This window comes from Schistocerca cancellata, chromosome 1 (genome assembly GCF_023864275.1).
Source record: "Schistocerca cancellata isolate TAMUIC-IGC-003103 chromosome 1, iqSchCanc2.1, whole genome shotgun sequence".
Taxonomy (NCBI): domain Eukaryota; kingdom Metazoa; phylum Arthropoda; class Insecta; order Orthoptera; family Acrididae; genus Schistocerca; species Schistocerca cancellata.
Genome location: NC_064626.1, coordinates 140,200,274 through 140,221,736, shown reverse-complemented (window position 1 = coordinate 140,221,736; position 21,463 = coordinate 140,200,274). Strand labels below are relative to the sequence as shown.

At 39.7% G+C, this 21,463-nt stretch overlaps 1 protein-coding gene across 9 annotated transcripts in view; it reads right to left on the bottom strand.

The window, feature by feature from the left end:
- Positions 1–229: 229 nt before the first annotated feature.
- The window catches only part of LOC126166989 (dynein axonemal light chain 4-like), a 40,442-nt gene continuing 19,208 nt past the window's right edge, over positions 230–21,463 (bottom strand). For 3 of the 9 annotated variants that reach the window (XR_007535447.1, XR_007535444.1, XR_007535442.1), the window contains 2 exons: positions 17,383–17,444; positions 230–772 (listed from right to left, as the gene is read on the bottom strand). Coding sequence is in view for 1 of the 9 variants with exons in the window: in XM_049920446.1 (XP_049776403.1) it covers positions 6,036–6,200 (165 nt within the window). In the remaining 8 variants the exon portion in view is untranslated. Of the gene's footprint in view, positions 773–5,994; positions 6,201–16,391; positions 17,184–17,382; positions 17,445–21,463 lie in introns of those variants that run through there. The other 6 variants (XR_007535448.1, XR_007535445.1, XR_007535446.1 and 3 more) reach the window with 4 other exon arrangements.

Below are 21,463 nucleotides of genomic sequence, written 5' to 3'. Positions count from 1 at the left end.
TTTCTAATATTCTTCTGACTAGCAAACATGAAAATAGCTGTAAATTTTAAAGTCTCTGAAAATAACATTTTATACGAATCTGTACACATCAATGACTTTAAGGACAGATTTACAATTTAAACACAAGTATCCATATTATATACGAAGAATAAACATAAGGTATTTTGAAAGTTTTATGCATTTTATTTTACAATATCACTATCTCTTCAACAGAAATTAAATATCTCTCTCCTAGGTCCAAAACTAATCACAATATGAAGTTTGCTTAATCATACAAAGGCTATGCCACCAGGGCAGAGGTCCAGCATAATGATTAAAATGTAACACAAAAATAAAGTAAAAGAGGTCAAACAAAAATAAAGCTATCAAAACTATTGGCAATTAGAGAAAGATCTTCAGAACTTAGTTATAGACAAAAGAAACAAGATATTTAATCTCATGGAATGTGAAATATTACAAATTTTATTAGCTCTGCAATGTGATGTCTCAGTTGTTTCCACACAATAATACGAAAGATAGATATTAACCTGTTGAAGTCTGTATTTGCATGACTCTATTGCCTTGTTATGTACGTACTCCATTACTCAGCAATACTGTACCATAGGTGCTAACCCATCAGAGGAATATCTGTGGAGAGGCCAGGTAAACATGGTGTTCCTGAAGAATGCCATAAGCCTTTTCAGTAATTGCAGGGACAACATTCTGGATGAGTGATGAGTCTGGCGTCGTAACGTTAGCCAACATAGTCTTGCTATGCTGGTATTGTAGATGGCTGAAAGCAAGAGGAAACCACAGCTGTTGCATTTCCTTAGACATGCTGATCTAGTGTATGGCTTAATGATGGAATCCTCTTGAGTAAAATATTATAGAAATAAAATAGTTCTCCATTTGGATATACAGGTAAGACTACTTAGGAGGAAATTCTTATCAGGAAAAACAAACAAATCTTGTGCTCTACAGTTTGGAGTGCTGAATTTTAAGATATCTTAATTGGGTAAGGTTAGAGAGAGTAAAAGAGAAATGGACTGGTTGAAGTTAGATATACAGGGAATGGCAAGACGGAGTTTGTGAAACCAGATATTAAACTGAAAAATACTTCCAGGGGCAGATGTGTACTCTAACTATAATTTATTTATTATGAAATGCAGAATAAATTGAAAAAAACTGCAGAAATATGCAAAATTAAGGAGATGGGACCTAGATAAGTTTAACAAGCAGATGCTGTTGATGTTTCAAAGACAGCATTATGCAACTGTTAACACAGCAGAAGACAAACTGGTAGTTTTGAGTCACGGTGTAGTGAAGGCAGCAAAGGAGGAACAACAGAATGAAGCAAGGCCACACAATAATCAGTGGTTATTACATAAGAAACTGAATTTAATTAGTGGAAGTAGACTCTATAACAACATCACAAGTGAAGCAGAGGATACTGAATACCAATGTACACAAAAGGAGATTGACAAAGTGCAACATGGCAAAGCAGGAGGAAAGGTAGATAAGAATTGCAGATATGTTTTGAGGCATGCATGATTCTGGGAAAGATAGGTTCGGCCTATTAAAAAAAAATAATAAATAAATAAATAAAATGAAGAAACGTTTAGAGAAAAGCAGCTGTGTGAATGTCAAGAGTTCTCCCGGCAAACAAATAAAGGAGGGCTATACAAAGGACAGAAAATTGAAGATTGTATTACGGAAAGGCAAGAGGAAGTAGATAAAGATAAATTGACAGATGTAATACTGCAAGAAGAATGTGACAGATCATTATGAGACCCAAGAAAACCTAAGGGAAAAGGATCAGAAGTACACAACATTCCCCCCAAATTATTGATATTCCTGGGAGAACAGCCATGGTACACTACATAGCACACAAGATGTACGAGACAAGTGAAATGCTGAAAATATTATGAAAAGAATACATTGCTACTCACCCTACAGAAGAGACACTGAGTCACAGACAGGTACAATGAAAAGACTGCCATACATTCCGGCTTTCAGCCGAAATGCCTTCTTCTGCATTAGAAAACAAACATTCACACAAGCACAAATCAGACACCCAGTCACTGTTTCTGGCCACTGAGGCCAGTGTGCGGACTGCAGCAGTGCCTCATGGGAGGAACAATCTCATGAGGGTGGTGGGGTATGGAGGAGGCGAGGGTGACGAGGTGGAGGGATAGGAGGTTACGGGTGAGAGAAGTTTAATGCTACTTGTGGAAGTGTGCAGGGATGTAGTGGAGAGAGTGTCATGCTGCTGGATGCGGAAGAAAGGAGAGAAGGGGACAAGTAGAGGAGGGAAAAAAGATTGGTGGGTGCGTTGGTACAACAGAAGGCTGTGTAGTATGTGGTGCTTGAGTTACAGCTGTCTCTTGGCCACAGTTTGTCAGTTGACACTCATACACGCAGACACCTTGTTGTTTGTCATGCCCATGTAAAAAGCAGCATAGTGGTTGCAGCTTAGTTTGACGATCACATGACTGCTTTCACAGGTGGCCCTACCTCTGATGGAATAAGAGATGCAGACTGGAGTAGATACTGGTGGGAGGATGTATGGGACAGGCTGTGCAGGTAGATCTACTACAGGGATACAGGCCATAAGGCAAGGAGTTGGAAGCTGGGGTGGAGTAGGGATGGGCAACGATATTGCCTACTAAATTTGGTGGGCTGCAGAATACCAGTGTAGTAGGGATGGGAAAATAGTGGGTAGGATGTTCCTCAATTCAGAGCTGAAACCCTGGTGGAGAATATGATCAGTTGCTCCAGTCCTTGGTGGCACTGAGTCACGGGAGGAGTGCTCCTTTGTGGCAGGACAGTGGGAATGCGAGAGGTGACTTGGAGAGATAAGACATGGGACATCTGTTTCATTACAACAGTGGGAGGGTAATTTTGGTATGTTTATTTGTTATATTTCGAGAGGGACTGCCCATCACTACAGATGCAATGGCCATGGGTGTCTAGCCTGGGAAGGGACTTCTTGTATGGAATTGGTGTAGCTGCCGAAGAGGAGGTACTGTTGGTGGTTGGTAGGTTTGTAGGTTTGCTATGGACAGAGGCACTGACAATGTAGCCATCCTTGAGGTGGAAGTCAACACTAAGGCAGGTGGACTCTGTTTGACTGAGGACCAGATGAAGCAAATGGGGAAGAAGGTGTTGAGGTTCTGGGAGGAATGTAAAGAGCATGTCCTCTCCCTCTGTCCATATCATGAGGTTACGTTATGGGCAAAGGGTTGAAGGTGCTGGTCCAAGTGAACAGAGATTCTCTCAGTGGGACACAGTAACTAGCCACAAGAGGGCATCCTGGGTGGTTGGTTTATGGACTTCAGGAAGCATGTAGACGATAGGAGTGCAGGGAGCAGCAGGGGTGCAGAGACAAATAGACTCAGGGGAGAGGTTCTGGGGTGGGCTTAAGAATCTAAGAAGGGACTGGAGATCCTGTTGGATTTCTGGAATGAACAGCAATTGAAGGGAAGCATTACCTATCCAAAACACTGAGACTTCCACTGACACTTTCTTGTAAGATCATCACTTTTTTCTCCTAACCATTTGCATCCCAGAAGTTGCTTTATATTAATATACTCTGTTCCATTTTTCCACCTAGAAGTCAATATTTAGTGATGTACATTACTCTTGCATGGACTTACCACTGGAGTATACAAGTCTGTATGCAAGAGATGTGGGGTAGAGGAGAGGAGAGTACACATATATTCCTGTGTTCATATATGCATAGAAAAACTTAAGTCTTTCACTTATATGGTTGACAGTCATTTTACACTCTTTCTTGATGTTAACAAATCAATGTCTAATTGATTCAGTTCTTTTAAAATCTTATAAAAACATGCACATAAACATGTACAAAATGTGCAGCTTTACACAGAACACAAGTATAGTAGTAGACATACAAGAGAAGGAACGAAGGTCATAATGTTAACAGGAAATTGTAATGAAAATCAGCTTTGATAATGAGCATATTAACTAACTATCATTACATACAATAACAAAGTCAATTCAATTATTGCCAAACCAACTTCTTCAAACATTATTTCATAGCTACACCACACTAAGATGTTTGACTGCTGCTCTTTGTATCAAGATTTATCTTTCTAACTGCAAACATGAAAATGCACTTACGAAATATGGCAATGTATCAGTGAGATAAGAAGACATCTTACATGTCACAAGAACCACCTTCTAGGGCTTTTGCACTCTGAATCTCAAACAGATACAAATTTTGTTTATAAAATAGTTGAAAAAACAGTTTAAATCGTGATGGTTATTTTATTTAAAATGACCAGTTTTGGCCTAGTCTTAGGCCATCTTCAGAACAGCACCATCAGCTGAAGTTGACAATGTCCAGAACAGTCAGTACACGTCAGTCGCTGAAACTGTTCTTTGTTTGTTGATAACATTAAATCCCTTGATATAATTTTATTGCTCATGCTCATGCATCTCCAAAGTACATGGAACATTTAAGTAACAGGCTAACTCAGACCCTTGAGGAAATTATATTCTTTTCATTGAATCAATGCTATCTTTGCATGATTAAGGTTTACTTCATATTAACTTACTTTCTCAATACCAGCCTTGTTATCTCAAGAAAAAATGTTATGGCTTCAGGAAGTATTAATAATGAGATTATGTAACATAAGCAATTAAGCCCTGGCTCTTTTTCTAACTGTTCCAACCAGTAAGTTCCATTATCATTAATAACAACATTAAAGACATAATGAGCTACTAATTTGTGCACTGCAGCAACAAATCTGCTTTTTAAAAACTAATTTATTAATGCTTCCTCCTTCTTCATTGAACATAAAATCACTACCTTGCAGATTCAATGCTTTCGTTACCTTTGCAGTACATTATACTTTGTGGTTGTATTTTCCTTGTGATGTCTACCACTTACATATAAACTTATGTCTTTAGGCAATGTTGCATTCCTGTGCTTTCTCCCCTCCCCACATTTTTCAGGAGGAGCTTCATTAGAAAATTTCACCACAACAGGAAACTAATTATTTATACAAAATGTATCAGGTAGTTACATAATGTAAAATATACTTACATATCCTTACCATACAATTACCTCAACAATAACATAACTGATAGGTGAATATTAAGGATAATTACAAATAACTGTAAAATAAAATATGCTGTTTACCAAAATATATTCATAGATTATGTACTGACACCAGCCTCCTATAAGTAACATAGCGAACAAAATGAAATGGCTGTACCAAAAGAGTAATTTTGTACTGTTAACAAATGCTGTAAATAATGCACAAGTAACTCATTTCCATTGTTAATATAATAATAATACATAATAACAGAGTGCAGATATATTCATTCTGTACAGTGTGTGCTAAATGCATTAAACCTGCAATAGTTTTCAACAAGATAGAAACTATAGTTAATAGACAAGTTGCAACAGTAATGGAGGGAAAAGTCTGTTGTAAGATAGATGTCTCTGTATTGTCTTAAAAAAGAGGATATCACAAAGATATTCTTTAATACCATGCACACACCAAACTATTCCATCTCTCAAAGCAGTCTGGTACAAATATCAGCAACAATCCAGACAGGAGATCAGTACGTGCTTATAAAGGAAAAGTAATGGAGAAAGACAAAGTAAAAAAGTGGCATGAGAATAAATTAATCTGTGTAGAAATAACAAGATGTTCAGTGTAACTGTTTCTAACAAAATGCCACATTTTAATTTTTGCTTTACTTTTCCCCTTCTTACATTTCATTCTAAAATTCTTGCTGCCATGCCCAAAGTGGGGGTTCAGTATATTTTTCCATTTGTGCTACTGACAAATATTTCTGTTTTGGGACTATTCTTTTGGCACTCATCTCCTGTTATTAGCAAAATCCACTTTGTAATTACTCTGTTTTGCTTAATGGTAAGCGCTTCATCTCTCCACAAGCTGAAAGCTGGAAACTTTTATTCATGCACAATTGATAAATCATGGGCTGCACCACCACCACCACCACCACCACCACCACCACCACCACCACCAGTCAGTCAAGTACATGTATATTATGGAGATTCAAGAGCATTTCCAAACACAGACACCAACATTACCACCAAAAAACATGTACAAAAGATTCTTGCACTCATAAGATATTTCAAAGCCATAGCCTTCACCAACAACAGCATGCCAGGATGGTCCAAACTTTTTATCCATTGCCTCCTTAATCATGCGAGCAGCCATCTATAGTCAATGATAAAAGAGTTCTCAGAATGTGTTAAACAAAAACAATACATGATATGCAAAATGGAAAACAGAGACAACTCCACTAATTATGAGTTAATTAGTTTTATCAAAAGATAGCACAAAAGTGAACACACATTATACTGGAAATGCATCAAAGCATAAGTTATTTTCTAAAAATTTATTTCACACTGCACCGAGGAACACACACTAGAATAAAACTGAGTTATGCAATTGCTTGGTTACGATGTCATGTTCTGCAGCTCAAATCTAAACAATTACAAGAAAAACATGTTGGCAATACTCTTAACACATTTACAAAATGGGATCAAAAAGATTGATGAATGGTATGACTGTCTCTTCAGAAGCAGAATGACTATTGGCGTAACTGAAATGTATCTCAGCTAGCCTTACTACACCTTTAAACACAATCACAGCTATGCTGAAAGAGTTCAGTAAGATTTACTCTGCTGGTAAGAAAGAATAACACTAATATAAGTGTTGAAGTTTAATATCTCACCAGCATAAAGATCATTGAGGAGGTGGGGCACTAGCTCAGCTGAAAAAGGAAGAGTTAAGATATAACCCATGGTCTTTTTACATGAGCCATCCAATCATTTTCCTGAAGATATTTATGGATATGGGCATTCAGTTACTCACAACACAGGTTATGAAGCAACAAGGAAAGGAAAACAGGGAAGGTAGCATGGATGGAGGCCTCCATCCTTGCTACCCTCCCTGTTTTCCTTTCCTTGTTGCTTCATAACCTGGGTTGTGAGTAACTGAATCTACTTTCCCTTCTTCCCTTTCTTTCCCCTCTCCCCTCCCTGATGAAGGAACAAAGTTCCGAAAGCTAGGAACGTAAATTTTCTGTTCTGTTTTGTGTATCTATCGGCTGTACTGAGCTGAGGTAAGTACTGGCCAGCCCCTCTATCTCTTTGTTAGTATAAGAATAGTGTTTGTGATGATGATGATGATGATTGGTGTTTTAGGGCACACAACAGCGAGGTTATCAGCGCCCGTTCCCAAAAGTTCAATTCCGAGCCAAATGGTGAGGAAATTGGTATCGTTCAAATGGCAAGATTGGACACAGCACAGCAAAACAGGGAGATAAAACTAAAAATAAAATAGCAGGACAAACAGGTAAAAATAATTAATGGTGGCTGAGTGACCACTTACAAATAATGGGTGACCAAACCACTGGGCAGCACATTAAGGCTTCAATCCCAATATTTTGGGAAGAAGGCCAGACATCACACAAAAACGTAAAACTCTAGCGACACTCGCCTCATTATTAGTTAAAATAGAGGGCAGGTCTGGTGGTAAATTTAAATCTTCCCTCAAACCTACATATAAAACACACTCAGTTAAAATATGTCGTATCGACAGCTGTGTCCCACATGTCTGACACGTTGGTGGCTCCTCACGACGTAACAGAAAATCATGTGTCAAAGGACAATGTCCAATTCTAAGCCGTGTAAGGGCTACTTCCTCAGCTTGTCGTTGGCGGAAGGAGGTGAGCCACGGTCGGACAGAATCCTTCACCGCTCGCAACTTATTATCCCTCACGTCCAGCCACTGAGCCTCCCACCAACGCATGACCTTCCGAGTCACGAAAGACGTAATGGCCTGCAGGGGGACGGAACAGCGAGCAGGAGGTGGGATGGAGCAAGCCTCCTTAGCAGCCGTATCTGCAAGTTCATTTCCAGGAATCCCTATGTGCCCTGGAACCCAGCAGAAAATGACATCCTTACCCTGCTGTTGCAAGAGCAGGAGTGCGTCCTGCACCTCTTGCACCATCCGATCTGCTGGGTACATCTGTTCAAGAGCGTGTAGAGCACTTTGGGAATCAGAGCAGATGATGAATTTCGTGCCACGATGTCGGCGCATATGCTCTAATGCTTGCAGAATGGCAAACAGTTCTGCATAGTAAACTGAGAACTGCTCTGGGAGCCCTATCCGATGAACAATATCGGGAAACACAGCAGAGCAGCCCATCAAATCCCCCTGTTTAGACCCATCCGTGTAAACAGTAATAAAATCGGAATGGCGTTCTAAAATCTCAGTAAGTTTAATTTTAAAAAGGTGGTCCGGGGTACAATACTTCCTGTAAGCAGCCAATAGTGTTTGTAAGATATTCTGTCTTGTCATTACAATTGGGGAAATGTGCGTTGAAGGTCGCCAGGGTGGAGTAAAGCATCTAGTCAGCCTTAGTAAGCTGCCATTTAGGTGTGCACATAGGTGGGGTAGGAGTCAGCAAACGGATAGCACATGGGAAATAGTCGCTCAAGTATGTGTCAGAGAACAGGTCACTCAAGGACAATGGTCAAACTGGGCGGTGCAGAAGGATAGGTCCAAATGGGAACAGGTGCTTGTGGAGTCTGAAAGGAATGTGGGTGTTCCTCTGTTAAGACAGAAGAGGTTAAGTTGATTGAGAAGATCAGCCAAGAGGGCACCTTCGGACAGGGTCTAGAAGAACCCAAAGGGAATGGTGCAGATTAAAGTCACTGAGCAGCAGAAAGGGGTGAGGTAGCTGCAAAATAAGTTGGAGGAAGTCTTCCCTGGTAACACTGAATGATGGAGGGATGTAAGCGGTAGAAAGGGAAAAGGTCAAGTGAGGAAGGAAAAGGCGAACTTTAACAGCTTGAAGGGGGATAGTCAGGGAGATGGGTTGATTATGATCATCATCCCTTATGAGCAGCATGACTTCCCCGTGAGATGGAATGGCATCCTTGAGGGGGGAAAGATCAAAACAGACCAGGAAGAATTGCAAGAGCTCAGAGTGGTCATGAGGATCCCATTTTGTTTCCTGAAGGCAGAGAACAAGTGGATGCTGCGATTCTAAGAGCAGCTGTAAATCCTCTTTGTTGGATCGAAGACTGTGAATGTTCCATTTGAGGAGAGTCATAATGAGGAACAAATGAAGGGGTGTCACCTCGGCAGTTGAAGAGTGCCAGCCTTCAAAGACTCGCAGATGCAAAGTGCCAGCCTTCAAAGCCTCGCAGATGCAAAGTGCCAGCCTTCAAAGACTTGCTGCTACAGGGCACAGAGGCAGGAGGTTCCTGCTTCCCGAGGTCTACAGAAGCGTCAGCATTCTCATGCTGTCGGCCTGTGGAGTCCAGGGCAGAAAAACGGTTGGTGGTGCACACCACCTACACAGATGTCGCCAAGGTGAGGATATCACATGGTGACACCATCAAAGAGTATCTTCAAGTCAGAGAGGGAGAAGACTGTTTGCCTTTGTTTGACTTCTTGGACCTTTCCGGCTGGCAGAGAGAAGCTCAGATGGTGATTGGCTGGAGGGACATAAGAAGTCTTCCTCAAAGAGGAGAGAGGGATAGGTTGGAAAGGTATAAAGGAAGGCCAGGTCACTTGTGTGCCAGTATCAGAAGAGACTCATCCATAGAAAGGACGTGTGGGCAAAAATTAAGTTGAAGGCAGTGAAATTAGTCTAGAGGTCTCCTTATTTGCACCAAGAAAGGAACTAACTGTTGCAAAAGTTATGATTTTGCTACAACTTCTACCTTCATATATGTCTATAACCTCATCTTCATTGTGCAAGAGCGTCTCTCATCGCCGGCCGAAGTGGCCGTGCAGTTCTAGGCGCTGCAGTCTGGAACCACGAGAACGCTACGGTCGCAGGTGCGAATCCTGCCTCAGGCATGGATGTGTGTAATGTCCTTAGGTTAGTTAGGTTTAACTAGTTCTAAGTTCTAGGGGACTAATGGCCTCAGAAGTTGAGTCCCATAGTGCTCAGAGCCATTTGAACCATTTGTCTCTCAACTTGGTGTCTGACTGACCTCACCTTACTTTTGAACTTTCCTGAACCTAGCCCTATCTCCTCCCAGAGGAAGGAACTGAAAGTTCCACAAGGTAGGCAGCATGTCAATTTTACTTTTATATGTGTCTACTGATCGTACTAAACATTGTGCCTTCTGAAGTAAGTACTGGCCAGCACCTGTATGATGTAGTTTATTAATTTTCTTGATTGAATTTTCCTTTAATTAAAAAAGCCCTCATATTATGGAATTCCAAACAAATAAAAATGACTTACATGTACCAGAAGTAGGCATCAATGGGATGAGGCTTCATTATAAAGTTTCTCAGCACCCAGATGGATAATAAACTGCAGTGATACCAGCACGTGGATAAGTTAACCATAAGGCTCAGTTCTGACTGCTTTGTACTTAGAAATATCTCTACTGTGTTGACCTGCACAAAGGAATGCTAGCATACTTTCACTCAGTTCTGCCCTATGACATAATTATCTGTGGCATTCCAGCTAATTTGAGAAAGTATTTATTGTACAGCAGTATGCAATGTAAATATTGGATAAACGTGATAATCAAACATTTGGCACACTCCACTTCATGCAACTATGCTAACACATAGCCCACACCCCACACTGGTATTTGTGGCTAATGACAAGTATGAAATTAGGGTGAATCTGCTATTCAAAACCACAATACTAGAAGTAGAAATAATTTACATAGAACTATGTATTCCTCTCAAGGATTCAGAATGGATTTTATATTCTGGGAAAAAAGTCTGCAACAGGTTTTCAGTGGACATTAGGCAGGAAATATACAATCCCCAAATATTTAACAACAAAGTAAAAGAATACCTCATTACCCATTCCTTCTGCGGTCACCTCATTACCCATTCCTTCTTCATGCTATCTGAATACTTGGACTCTGCATAACCCTAATATCTGTTTTAGATTTATCCTGATTTTGCCAGGGTATAGATGGCTAATTGTGAGCTGTGTGAGGTTATATACATGCTTTGTTTAATTTATTAGATGAAAACAGCAACGGGGTAGTATACGAGGTGGAGCAGTGGCTTTTCTCAAAGTAAGTTTTTTTTTTATCCTAAAACAAATACACACGTGCGCGCACGCATAGAGTAAAATGTGCCCATATAGCCATGTGTATTAGTGTCCGCTTCTGGGATTTGTGCATGCTGTGGTTTGAATCCACCTTGCAGATTAACAACTTGGTGAATCAGCCAGCCTGTATGTGCTTTTTACGTGGCTTCTCATATCAAATTAAATAAATACCATGGTCAAATACATGCTATGCAAATATTTAGGAAACATCCTACACTTGAATCTGAGATTTCCTTTAGATGCATACAGATGGCGTACATAAACTCTGTCCCAGGTATAGAGTAGTAGCGTCAGGAAGGATATCCGGGAACCAACTGTCACTTTGTTGTTGTTGTTGTTGTTCTTGTCTTCTGCCCAAAGACTGGTTTGATACAGCTCTCCATGCTACTCTATTCTGCACAAACTTCTTCGTCTCCAAATTACTACTGCAACCTACATCCTTTTGAATCAGCTTACTTGCATTCATGTCTTGGTCTCCCTCTATGACTTTTACCCCCCCACACTACTCACCAATAGTAAATTGGTGATCCCTTGATGTCTCAGAATGTGGCCTATCAAATAAACCTTTCTTTTAGTCTAGTTGTGACACAAATTTCTTTTCTCCCAACACTATTCAGTTCCTCCTCATCAGTTCATTACCTATCCATATAATCTTCAGCATTCTTCTGTACCACCACATTTCAAAAGCTTCTATTTCTGTTTGTTTAGACTGTTTACTGTCCACACTTCACTTCCAGATTTACATACATATTCCAAAAAACACTTCCTAACATTTAAACCTATATTCAATGTTAAAAAAATTCTATACTTCAAAAATGCTTCTCTTTCCATTACCAGTCTCCATTTTACATCCTCTCTGCTTTGGCCACCATCACTTACTTTACTCCCCAAACAGCAAAACTCATATAACACTTTAATAGTCTTGTTTCCTAATCTAATTTCTTCAACATCACCTGATTTAATTTAACTACATTCCATTACCCTTGCCTTGCTTCTGCTGATGTTCATCTCAGATCCTCTCAATACATTGTCCATTATGGTCAGCTGCTCTTCCTAGTGCTTTGCTGTCTGACAGAATTAAATCATCGGTAAACCTGAAAGTATTTCTCTCTTCTCCCTGAACTTTAATCTCTTCTCCATATATGTCTTTGGTTTCCTGTACTGTTTGCTCATTGCACAGATTGAATAACATTGGGGATAATCCACAACCCTCTCTCAACCCGTCCTCAACCACTTTTCCCTTTCATGCCTCTCAACTACTATACATCCATCAGGCTTGCAGAAGTTGTAAATGGCCTCTCACTCCCTGTATTTCATCCCTCCTATCATCAGAATTTCAAAGAGAGTATTCCAGTCAACACTGTCAAATGCAATAAACACAGGTTTGCCTTCCCTAAACCAATCTTCAATGAGAAGTCATAAGATCTACATTGCCTCATGTGTTTCTACATTTCCCTGTAATCCAAACTTATTTTCCTCAAGGTTGCCTTCTACCAGTCTTTTCATTCTTGTAAATAATTTGTGCTCTCATTTTGCCAGCTTATTAAACTGGTAGTTTGGTAATATTCATGCCTTTCAGCATCTGCTATCTTTGGAATCGGAATTATTACATTCTTCTTGAAGTCTGAGGGTATTTCGTCTGTCTCATACATCTTGCTCACCAGATGGAAGACTTCTGTCATGGTTGGCTCTCCCAAGGCCATCAGTAGTTCTGATGAAATATTGCCTACTCCCAGGGCCTTGTTTTGACGTAGGTCTTTCAGTATTCTGTCAAATTCTTCTCTCAGTATCATATCTCCCATCTCATCTTCATCTAGGTTCTCTTCCCTTTCTATAATACTACCTTCAAGCTCACTTCTCTTGTACACTTCCCGGCATCCCATTTGAGTCAATTGATGTATCAAAGTACTGCACTGAAAAGGTGTTTGAATGTTGTGCAGGTGTGGTTAAATTTAATGGAGCTAAACTTCTAACTGTTGTTATTTATAGATCCCCAGACTCGGATTTCACAACATTTTTGCTAAAGCTAGAGGAGGTTCTTGGTTCACTTTATAGGAAATACAAAAAGTTAGTTATATGTGGTGACTTCAATAGTAATTGTATAAGTGATTGTGCAAGGAAAAGGATGCTGGTAGACCTCCTTAATTCACATAATCTTATGCAAACCGTATTCTTTCCAACGAGAGTGCAAGGGAACAGTAGAACAACCATAGACAACATTTTTGTTCATTCCTCATTACTGGAAGGGCATTCTGTTAGCAAAAAGGTGAATGGCCTTTCAGATCATGATGCACAAATTTTAACTCTAAAAGATTTTTGTGCTGCAACACGTGTTAAAATATAGTCATCAGATGTTTAGGAAAGCTGATCCAGTTGATGTAGAGACCTTTGTAAAACTTATCAAGGAACAAGAGTGGCAAGATGTTTATAGCGCTGATACAGTAGGCGATAAATATAATGCTTTTCTCAAGACTTTTCTCGTGGTCTTTGAAAGCTGCTTTCCGTTAGAACGTTCAAAACAGGGTACTAGCACAAACAGGCAGCCTGGGTGGCTGAATAGAGGGATAAGAATATCTTGTAGAACAAAGTGGCAATTATATCAAAACGTTAGAAACAGTCAAAATCTAAATGCAGCAGCCCATTACAAACAGTATTGTAAGGTGCTTAAAAATGTTATTAGGAAGGCAAAAAGTCTCAGGATAAAATTAAAACCATATGGTCAGTCTCAAAGGAAGTGGCTGGTCTGCAGAGACAGGTCGAGGATATAGAATCAGTGTGTAGTGGGAATGTCTGTGTTACTGATAAGTCGCATATATGTACAGTATTTAACAATCACTTTCTGAATATAGCAGGTGAACTAAATAGAAACCTAGTCCCAACAGGGAATCATATAGCGCTCTTAGAAAAAAGTGTTCCAAGACTGTTACCTGAAATGCTCCTCCATGATACTGACAAGAGGGAGATTGAGTTAATAATTAAATCACTAAAGACTAAGAACTCTCATGGATATGACGGGGTACCTAGCAGAATACTGAAGTATTGTTCTATGTATGTTAGTCCAGTACTTAGTCATATCTGTAACTTTTCCTTTAGGAGTGGTCGGTTTCCTGACCGATTAAAGTACTCGGTAGTGAAGCCACTTTATAAAAAGGGAGACAGGGATAATGTTGACAATTTTAGACCTATTTCTATGCCATCGATGTTTGCTAAAGTTATTGAGAAGGTTGTATACACAAGGTTAATGGAGCATTTAAATTCACATAATTTGCTGTCAAATGTTCAGTTTGGTTTTAGAAATGGTTTAAAAACTGAAAATGCTATATTCTCTTTTCTCTGTGAGGTTTTGGGTGGATTAAATAAAAGGTTGCGAACGCTAGGTGTTTTCTTTGATTTAACGAGGGCTTTTGACTGTGTTGACCACAAAATATTACTGCAGAAGTTGGACCATTATGGAGTAAGGGGAGTAGCTTACAATTGGTTCGCCTCTTACTTTAAGAACAGAAAGCAGAAGGTAATTCTCCGCAATATTGAGAGTGGTAGTGATGTTCAGTCCCAATGGGGCACTGTTAAGTGGGGCGTTCCCCAAGGGTTGGTGCTGGGGCCACTGCTGTTTCTTATTTATATAAATTATATGCCTTCTAGTATTACAGGTGATTCAAAAATATTTCTGTTTGCTGATGACACCACCTTCGTAGTGAAGGACCTTGCGTGTAATATTGAAACAGTATCAAATAATGTAGTACATGAAATAAGTTTGTGGCTTGTAGAAAATAATTTGATGCTAAATCACAGTAAGACTCAGTTTTTACAGTTTCTAACTCACAATTCAACAAGAATCGATATTTTGATGAGACAGAATGGGCATATTATAAGCGAGACAGAACAGTTCAAGTTCCTAGGCGTTCGGATAGATAGTAAGCTGTTGTGGAACGCCCATTTCCAGGATCTTGTTCAGAAACTAAATGCTGCTTTATTTACCATTAGAACAGTATCTGAAATAAGTGACACTTCAACATGAAAAGTAGTCTACTTCGCATATTTTCATACGCTTATGTCGTATGGTATTATTTTGTGGGGTAATTCTTCTGATTCAAAAGGGGTATTTTTTGCTCAAAAATGGGCATGTGGAATGCACTCCCTTGACTCTTGTGCAGAAAGGAGTGCAGTATTCTGCTGCATCCATTTTCAATAAGCTACCACAAGAACTCAAAACTCTTAGCAGTAGCCCAAACTCTTTTAAGTCTAAATTGAAGAGTTTCCTCATGGCTCAGTCCTTCTATTCTGTCGAGGAGCTCCTGGAAGAGCTAAAAAATTAAGCAAATTCCAGTGTTCCATTGTTGATTTTCTTTATTTAAACTTATGACTTGTCACCTGAATATGTTTTTTTTTATATTTCATTTTATTTGTTTCTACTATCGTGTTATAATTTCATGTATTGACTCGTCCCATGACCATGGAGACTTCTCCTTAATTTGGTCCCACAGAACAATAAATACATAAATAAATAAATAAAAAACAGCCTATCTATATATTCCTTCCACCTTTCAGCATTCCCTTCTTTGCTTAGTACCACTCTTCCATCTCAGCTCTTGATATTCATACAGCTGCTTCTCTTCTCTCCAAAGGCCCCTTTAATTTTCCTATAGGTAGTATCGATTTTTCCCCTAGTTATATACAAATCTATAATCGTATCCTTACATTTGTCTTCTATCTGTATTGGCTATTTTGCACTTTCTGTCAGTCTCACTTTTTTAGACATCTTTATCACTTTTGTCTGCTTCACTTGCTGCATTTTTATATTTTCTCCTTTCGTCAGTTAAATTTAACGTCTCCTGCTATTGAAGGATTTCTACTAGGCCTTGTCTTTTTACCTAACTGATCCTCTGCTGCCTTCACTATTTCATCTCTCAAAGCTACCCATTTGGCTTCTACTGCATTCCTTTTCCCTGATTACATCAGTCATTGACTAATGCTCCCTCTGAAACTCTAAACAACCTCTGGTTCTTTAAGTTTATCCAGGTCCCATCTCATTAATTTTTTTACCTTTTTGCAGGTTATTCAGCTCTAATCAACAGTTCATAAGCAATAAATTGTGTTCAGAGCCTCCATCTGCCCCTGGAAATGTTTTACAGTTTTAAATCTGATACAAAACCTCTGTGCTGACATTATATTATCAATCTGAAATCTTTTAGTGTCTCCAGGTCTCTAGCATTGCCAAAAACCATATAATGATGCTACCCTATAGAGAAATGAGAAAAGCCAAGGAAGAGGAGGAACGACAACAACAAAATACACATACAAAGTAATCTCAAAGTAATTATGTGAATCATGAGTTTGTGTAGATAAGTGCAAGCAACAATTTGTTGTTATTAACACACTTCACAGTGTATTCAGAAGTCGTTACTTCTGCTTGTTAATATATACCTTGACTTGTTCCTCATCCATGAAAACTCTCTCTTGTGAACAGATATATGGAACATGATGTATCAATGAACTGATACTAAAATGGCCAGGCAAAACACATGCCTTGCAAGAAAGTAGTTATGACACTGATGCTTGCTTCATCACGTAGACAATGACATAAATATTTTTAGGAACAATTTTAACAATATTCCTCTGCATTATGGAATGAGATAAGTGTTGTACAGACTGTAAAAAACAGGTTGTTTTTCTTTTGTTGGCATCATTATATGGACAATGTGGAGCCTACGCCACTTGTTCCTTGGCATTCCCAGAATAGGGCAGGGCCTGTTTCTCTTCTCCCCAAATGCTCTCCCTGACGATACCTATTTCATGAAAATCAATTAAGAACAAGCATGCAGAAAATGCTTGCTATGGACTCTCTTGACGTTAAAAGGCAAGTATCTGAAGTATCACAAATAAGAGAAAACTAACAGAGACAATCACAAATTATTTGGGCAAAAAGTTCTGTAACCCCATTCAAAAATGCAAGCTATTCAATGCAGCAAACTGAGTCTTTAATAAAATGAATCCTGCTCCTTAACAGTATAGTGTCATTGAGAGCCAAAATCAGCAGTTCAGATTTTTGCTATGGTTGTTCACAGAACTAAGACGTTCTCTGAGGTAGCACCACTCTGGAACAGCCAATATACATTACAAACATAACTACTATCGGTGCTCATGCATAACCTACACAAATACTTATCTCAACAAATCTTAAATATTCAGGTTAACTACCTATGAGAGTAATGTTAACTACATTATCGCAAGCAAAAGATGAAATAAATAATAACTCACAATATACTAATAAAAAAACAATATATAAAGACTCACATTGTTGTCGAGAAGACAATAAGCTGTGACTCAAAGCTCGAGTGGAAAGAAAAGATTCATCACTGCAATCAGATTGTAAGAAATTGCATAAGAACACTCTGAAAAAAAACTTTGAAAAGTCAAAAATAAATATTCATGCAGGCGTGTTTTTATAGTTTGTGAACAAAAAAGCAATTTGTTCTTTCAGAACCATGCTAATTACTACAACTCACAAAATAAATTTCAGTATTACATAATATTCCCAAATATATTTAAAAAAGGAAGAGAGCAAAATAACAAAATATGAGAAACATTAGCTCAGAACATGCAGGCATCTATAAGAAGCAATAAAAACAAACAAAACAAAGATTGCCATGCCACTGCACACTGTATCACACACAAGTTTTGTTTGTATGCAAAAGTAACATCTCTCTTCACCTGAGCATTTTAATAAAAAGTCAACAAAATACTAAAGCAAAATAGTTCCTGAAGCAGGTTTCTTCCTTTTAATCACAGTGATGTCACCAGCAATGAAGGAAAAGTTCATGCTGAACAAGGATAAAGTAGGAAATCAACCACATCTTGTAATATCCCTTGGCCCATGCTAGCCAGTGGTCGTGGATCGATCAGCTGATCGGTTCAACGACCCTCCTACTATTATTAGTCTAAAGTTCATATATATCGCAAGGTGGTGCGTTTCAGCTGCATAAGAAAATCATAATGTGATGGGGCTTCGTTACAAGGCAGGATAACAAGAGGACATGTAAGGAAATGTGTGCAATGAAACGGTCATAGTTATTGTGTTTTCTGCGATTCACAAGCAATATGTGATGTTAATGTGGAGTTTAGTAATGGCCATAATACAGTCTGTTGCTTTTCAAAAGTAATTGTGCATATTTAATTTTGATCAAAGGATTCTGTGATGAACTATTACATACTACAAGCATGTATAGGACTTCAAACAATTGGTGGTCAATGTTTGCTGTAGAACCTGCTTCAACAACACGGTCAAAAGAGTAGAGAAAGTTTCCTCTGCTAAAAGGAACTCATTTCACTCGCAGACAATCATCGAATGACCAAATGCGAAAGGCAGTGTTCCAATTTGAGAAGATCCTATAAAAGTTTTCTTTCTCTTACATTACAAGAATTTTACAGGCAAAACGTCTGAGTTGGCAGCTGCTTCTCCACCACGAGAGTAACTTGTCTACGTGTACGAAATTATGTACATTGTGGGGGTCGTCGATGGTGCAAGGAATATTGTACTTTACAGACATACAAACAGAGATACAACACACACTAGTTCAATAACAATGAGTTTAATATTACCAGTTTAAAACATTAATTTCTCTTTTGAGCAGTAAAATATAGTAAAGTGTTTTGAAACAAGTCACCTTGACACCCAAATGCAGTAATGAATCAACCAAAAGTTGCCGTACCACCCATTTGCTTTGACCAGTGATATAACTGTGTTGTGTTACGTCATGATGGTGCAACGTACTTGAATCAGGTCATGTCTGTATGTGGTGGGTTGTAGTATTTGCTGGCACACTCTACTGTTAGATGTTTATGTTTCAAAACTATTTGTCAGATATGCTAGTGAGTTTTTTAATGTGAGTTGCATGTGTCAGGTTGTTATTGGGAGAATTTGTGCTGGTTTGCTAGTGAGTTACTTTTATTTTGCAAATTATGGCTAATGGATGTGTACTAGCATTTGGAACTATTAGCACTGTGTGTTTCTTGTGGCTGGAGCATTAATATTATTTTCCTTTTTTATATCTCTCAAACAGTCCATGGTTGTACTGCCGGTCCATACTGTCCAACGGGCACAATATTTTGGTGATCAGACATGTTGTCATCATCAGGTGCGCTGACAAACTGAGCTTCTGAGGGCGGGCGACCATCTTAAATCCCCTCCCCTGTAAGGCGTTCTCTCCGCGGTCCGCACCCGCGCCGTGTTTCAGCAGTCGCTGAGATGCTAGCATTGACGTCTATGGTGGCGTCGTTGTTATTGCCTCGTGTGCTCTGGTCGCCTGTTCATTTTCTTTGCTGAGTGCCTTTTTAATTAGGCTCAATGCTGGTTCCCATGCCTTGCTGAGGTTACAGCAGCAATCTTGGTTGATGGGTCCATCCCTAGTATGAATTTCGATAGCCTCTCTAACAACACTGTCCCGGTATTTAGATATCTGTGCCAAGATCCTGGTATGTTGGTAGTCCATTTCGTGATTTTCAGACAAACAGTGCTCTGCAACCACCGACATGTTGGGCAACGTAAGTCGAGTTTGCCTCTGATGTTCTTGGCATCGATGGTGCACACTGTCTGTCCAATGTAAGTCTACCCACACTGACACGGAATCTGGTATACGCCGGCCTTCCGCGAACCGAGATCATCTTCGACACTTCCCAATAATGCTCGTGTTTTATTGGGTGGGCGAAAGATGGTTCCTACTTGGTATTTCCTCAATATTTGTCCTATTTTCCCTGACAGTGCGCCAGTATACGATATATAGTCAGTGTCTATCTCTTCCTCTGTGACTTCATCTGTCTCCACATGCTGTACTGTAGACGTGGGGCGGAATATTCCAAGTACCCGTTTTTCCGGAATACAGTTTTGAGGTGTTCCAGCCCATGGGGCAAACTCTTTGCGTCAGAGATTGTGCTCACACTCTGCTCCAGTGTTTTTAGCACCTCCCATTCCTCTGCAAATGGGTGGTGGCAGCTATCTGCATGCAGATACAGGTCGGTGTGCATTTTCTTCCTGTATACCCTGTGGCTCAGGGTGCCATCCTCTCTTCCTTTGACCATCACATCAAGGAATGGTAATCTTCCTTCTGCTTTGGTCTCCACAGCGGATTTGATGTTCGGATGTATGGAGTTCAGGTGTGTAAGGAAGTCTAGGAGCTTGTCCCTTCCATGGGCCCAGATCACAAACGTGTCATCCACATAATGGAGAAAACAAGTAGGTTTCCATTTGGATGATGCCAAAGCTTCCTCCTCAAAGTACTCCATATAGAAATTCACGACCACAGACAAGAGTGGGCTCCCCATTGTGACTCCTTCTGTTTGTTCATAGTATTCTCCATTAAAGAGAAAGGGACTTAATTTTGTTCCCACACCAAGGTTCACGCCATAGTGTACATTGTCAAGGCAGTTGAACAGGTTGCTGCGCAACTACCACCTGAAGCGGCTGAAGAAGTACGCCGGGAAACCTGCTGTGTTCTGATGAGAACTAAACCAATCAAGTCAAATATTATCAGCAGTGGGAGAGCTGCCATTCGAGACCTGAGACAGAGCCCTGAGATTGTTTTCTTATTGGCCGACAAAGGCAATCCTAAGATTGTTCTTTCGCATATGGACTACATTGAGAAGATGCAGAGCCTCCTAAGTGATGAATCTTACAGGAAGATCAACACAGACCCCACAAAGAAGTTGGAGAACAAGACTAGGGCTCTTCTCAAGAACACGGATTTACCAGAGAGTGTCGCCAAGAAATTGACACCTCAAGGATCTGTAACGCCAAGACTTTATGGACTCCCTAAAGTCCACAAAGAAAGGGTGCCCTTATGCCCAACTGTCAGCAACATTAGGGCACTTACATATTTGCTGGCCAAATACCAAGCAGAATTACTAAGCCCTTATGTAGGTAAATGATATCACATTTGTAATTCTGTGGATTTTGTAAAACGTCTCACCAACTTCAAGCTGAAGGACTCAGATATCCTGGTGAGTTTTGACATTGTTTCATTATCCACCAAGGGTGTCTCTTTGAGAGTCAGATGAGCTTACTGCACAGAAATTTGACAAGAAGATGATCGACCTTTTCAGGCACATTCTGACCTCCACGTATTTTCTCTTTAATGGAGAATGCTATGAACAAACAGAAGGAGTCACAATGGAGAGCCCACTCTCGTCTGTGGTCGCGAATTTCTATATGGAGTACTTCGAGGAGGAAGCTTTGGCGTCTTCCAAATGGAAACCTACTACTTTTCTCTGTTATGTGGATGACACGTTCGTGATCTGGCCCCATGGAAGGGACAAGCCCCTAGACTTCATTACACTCCTGAACCCCATACATCGCAACATCAAATTCACTATGGAGACCGAA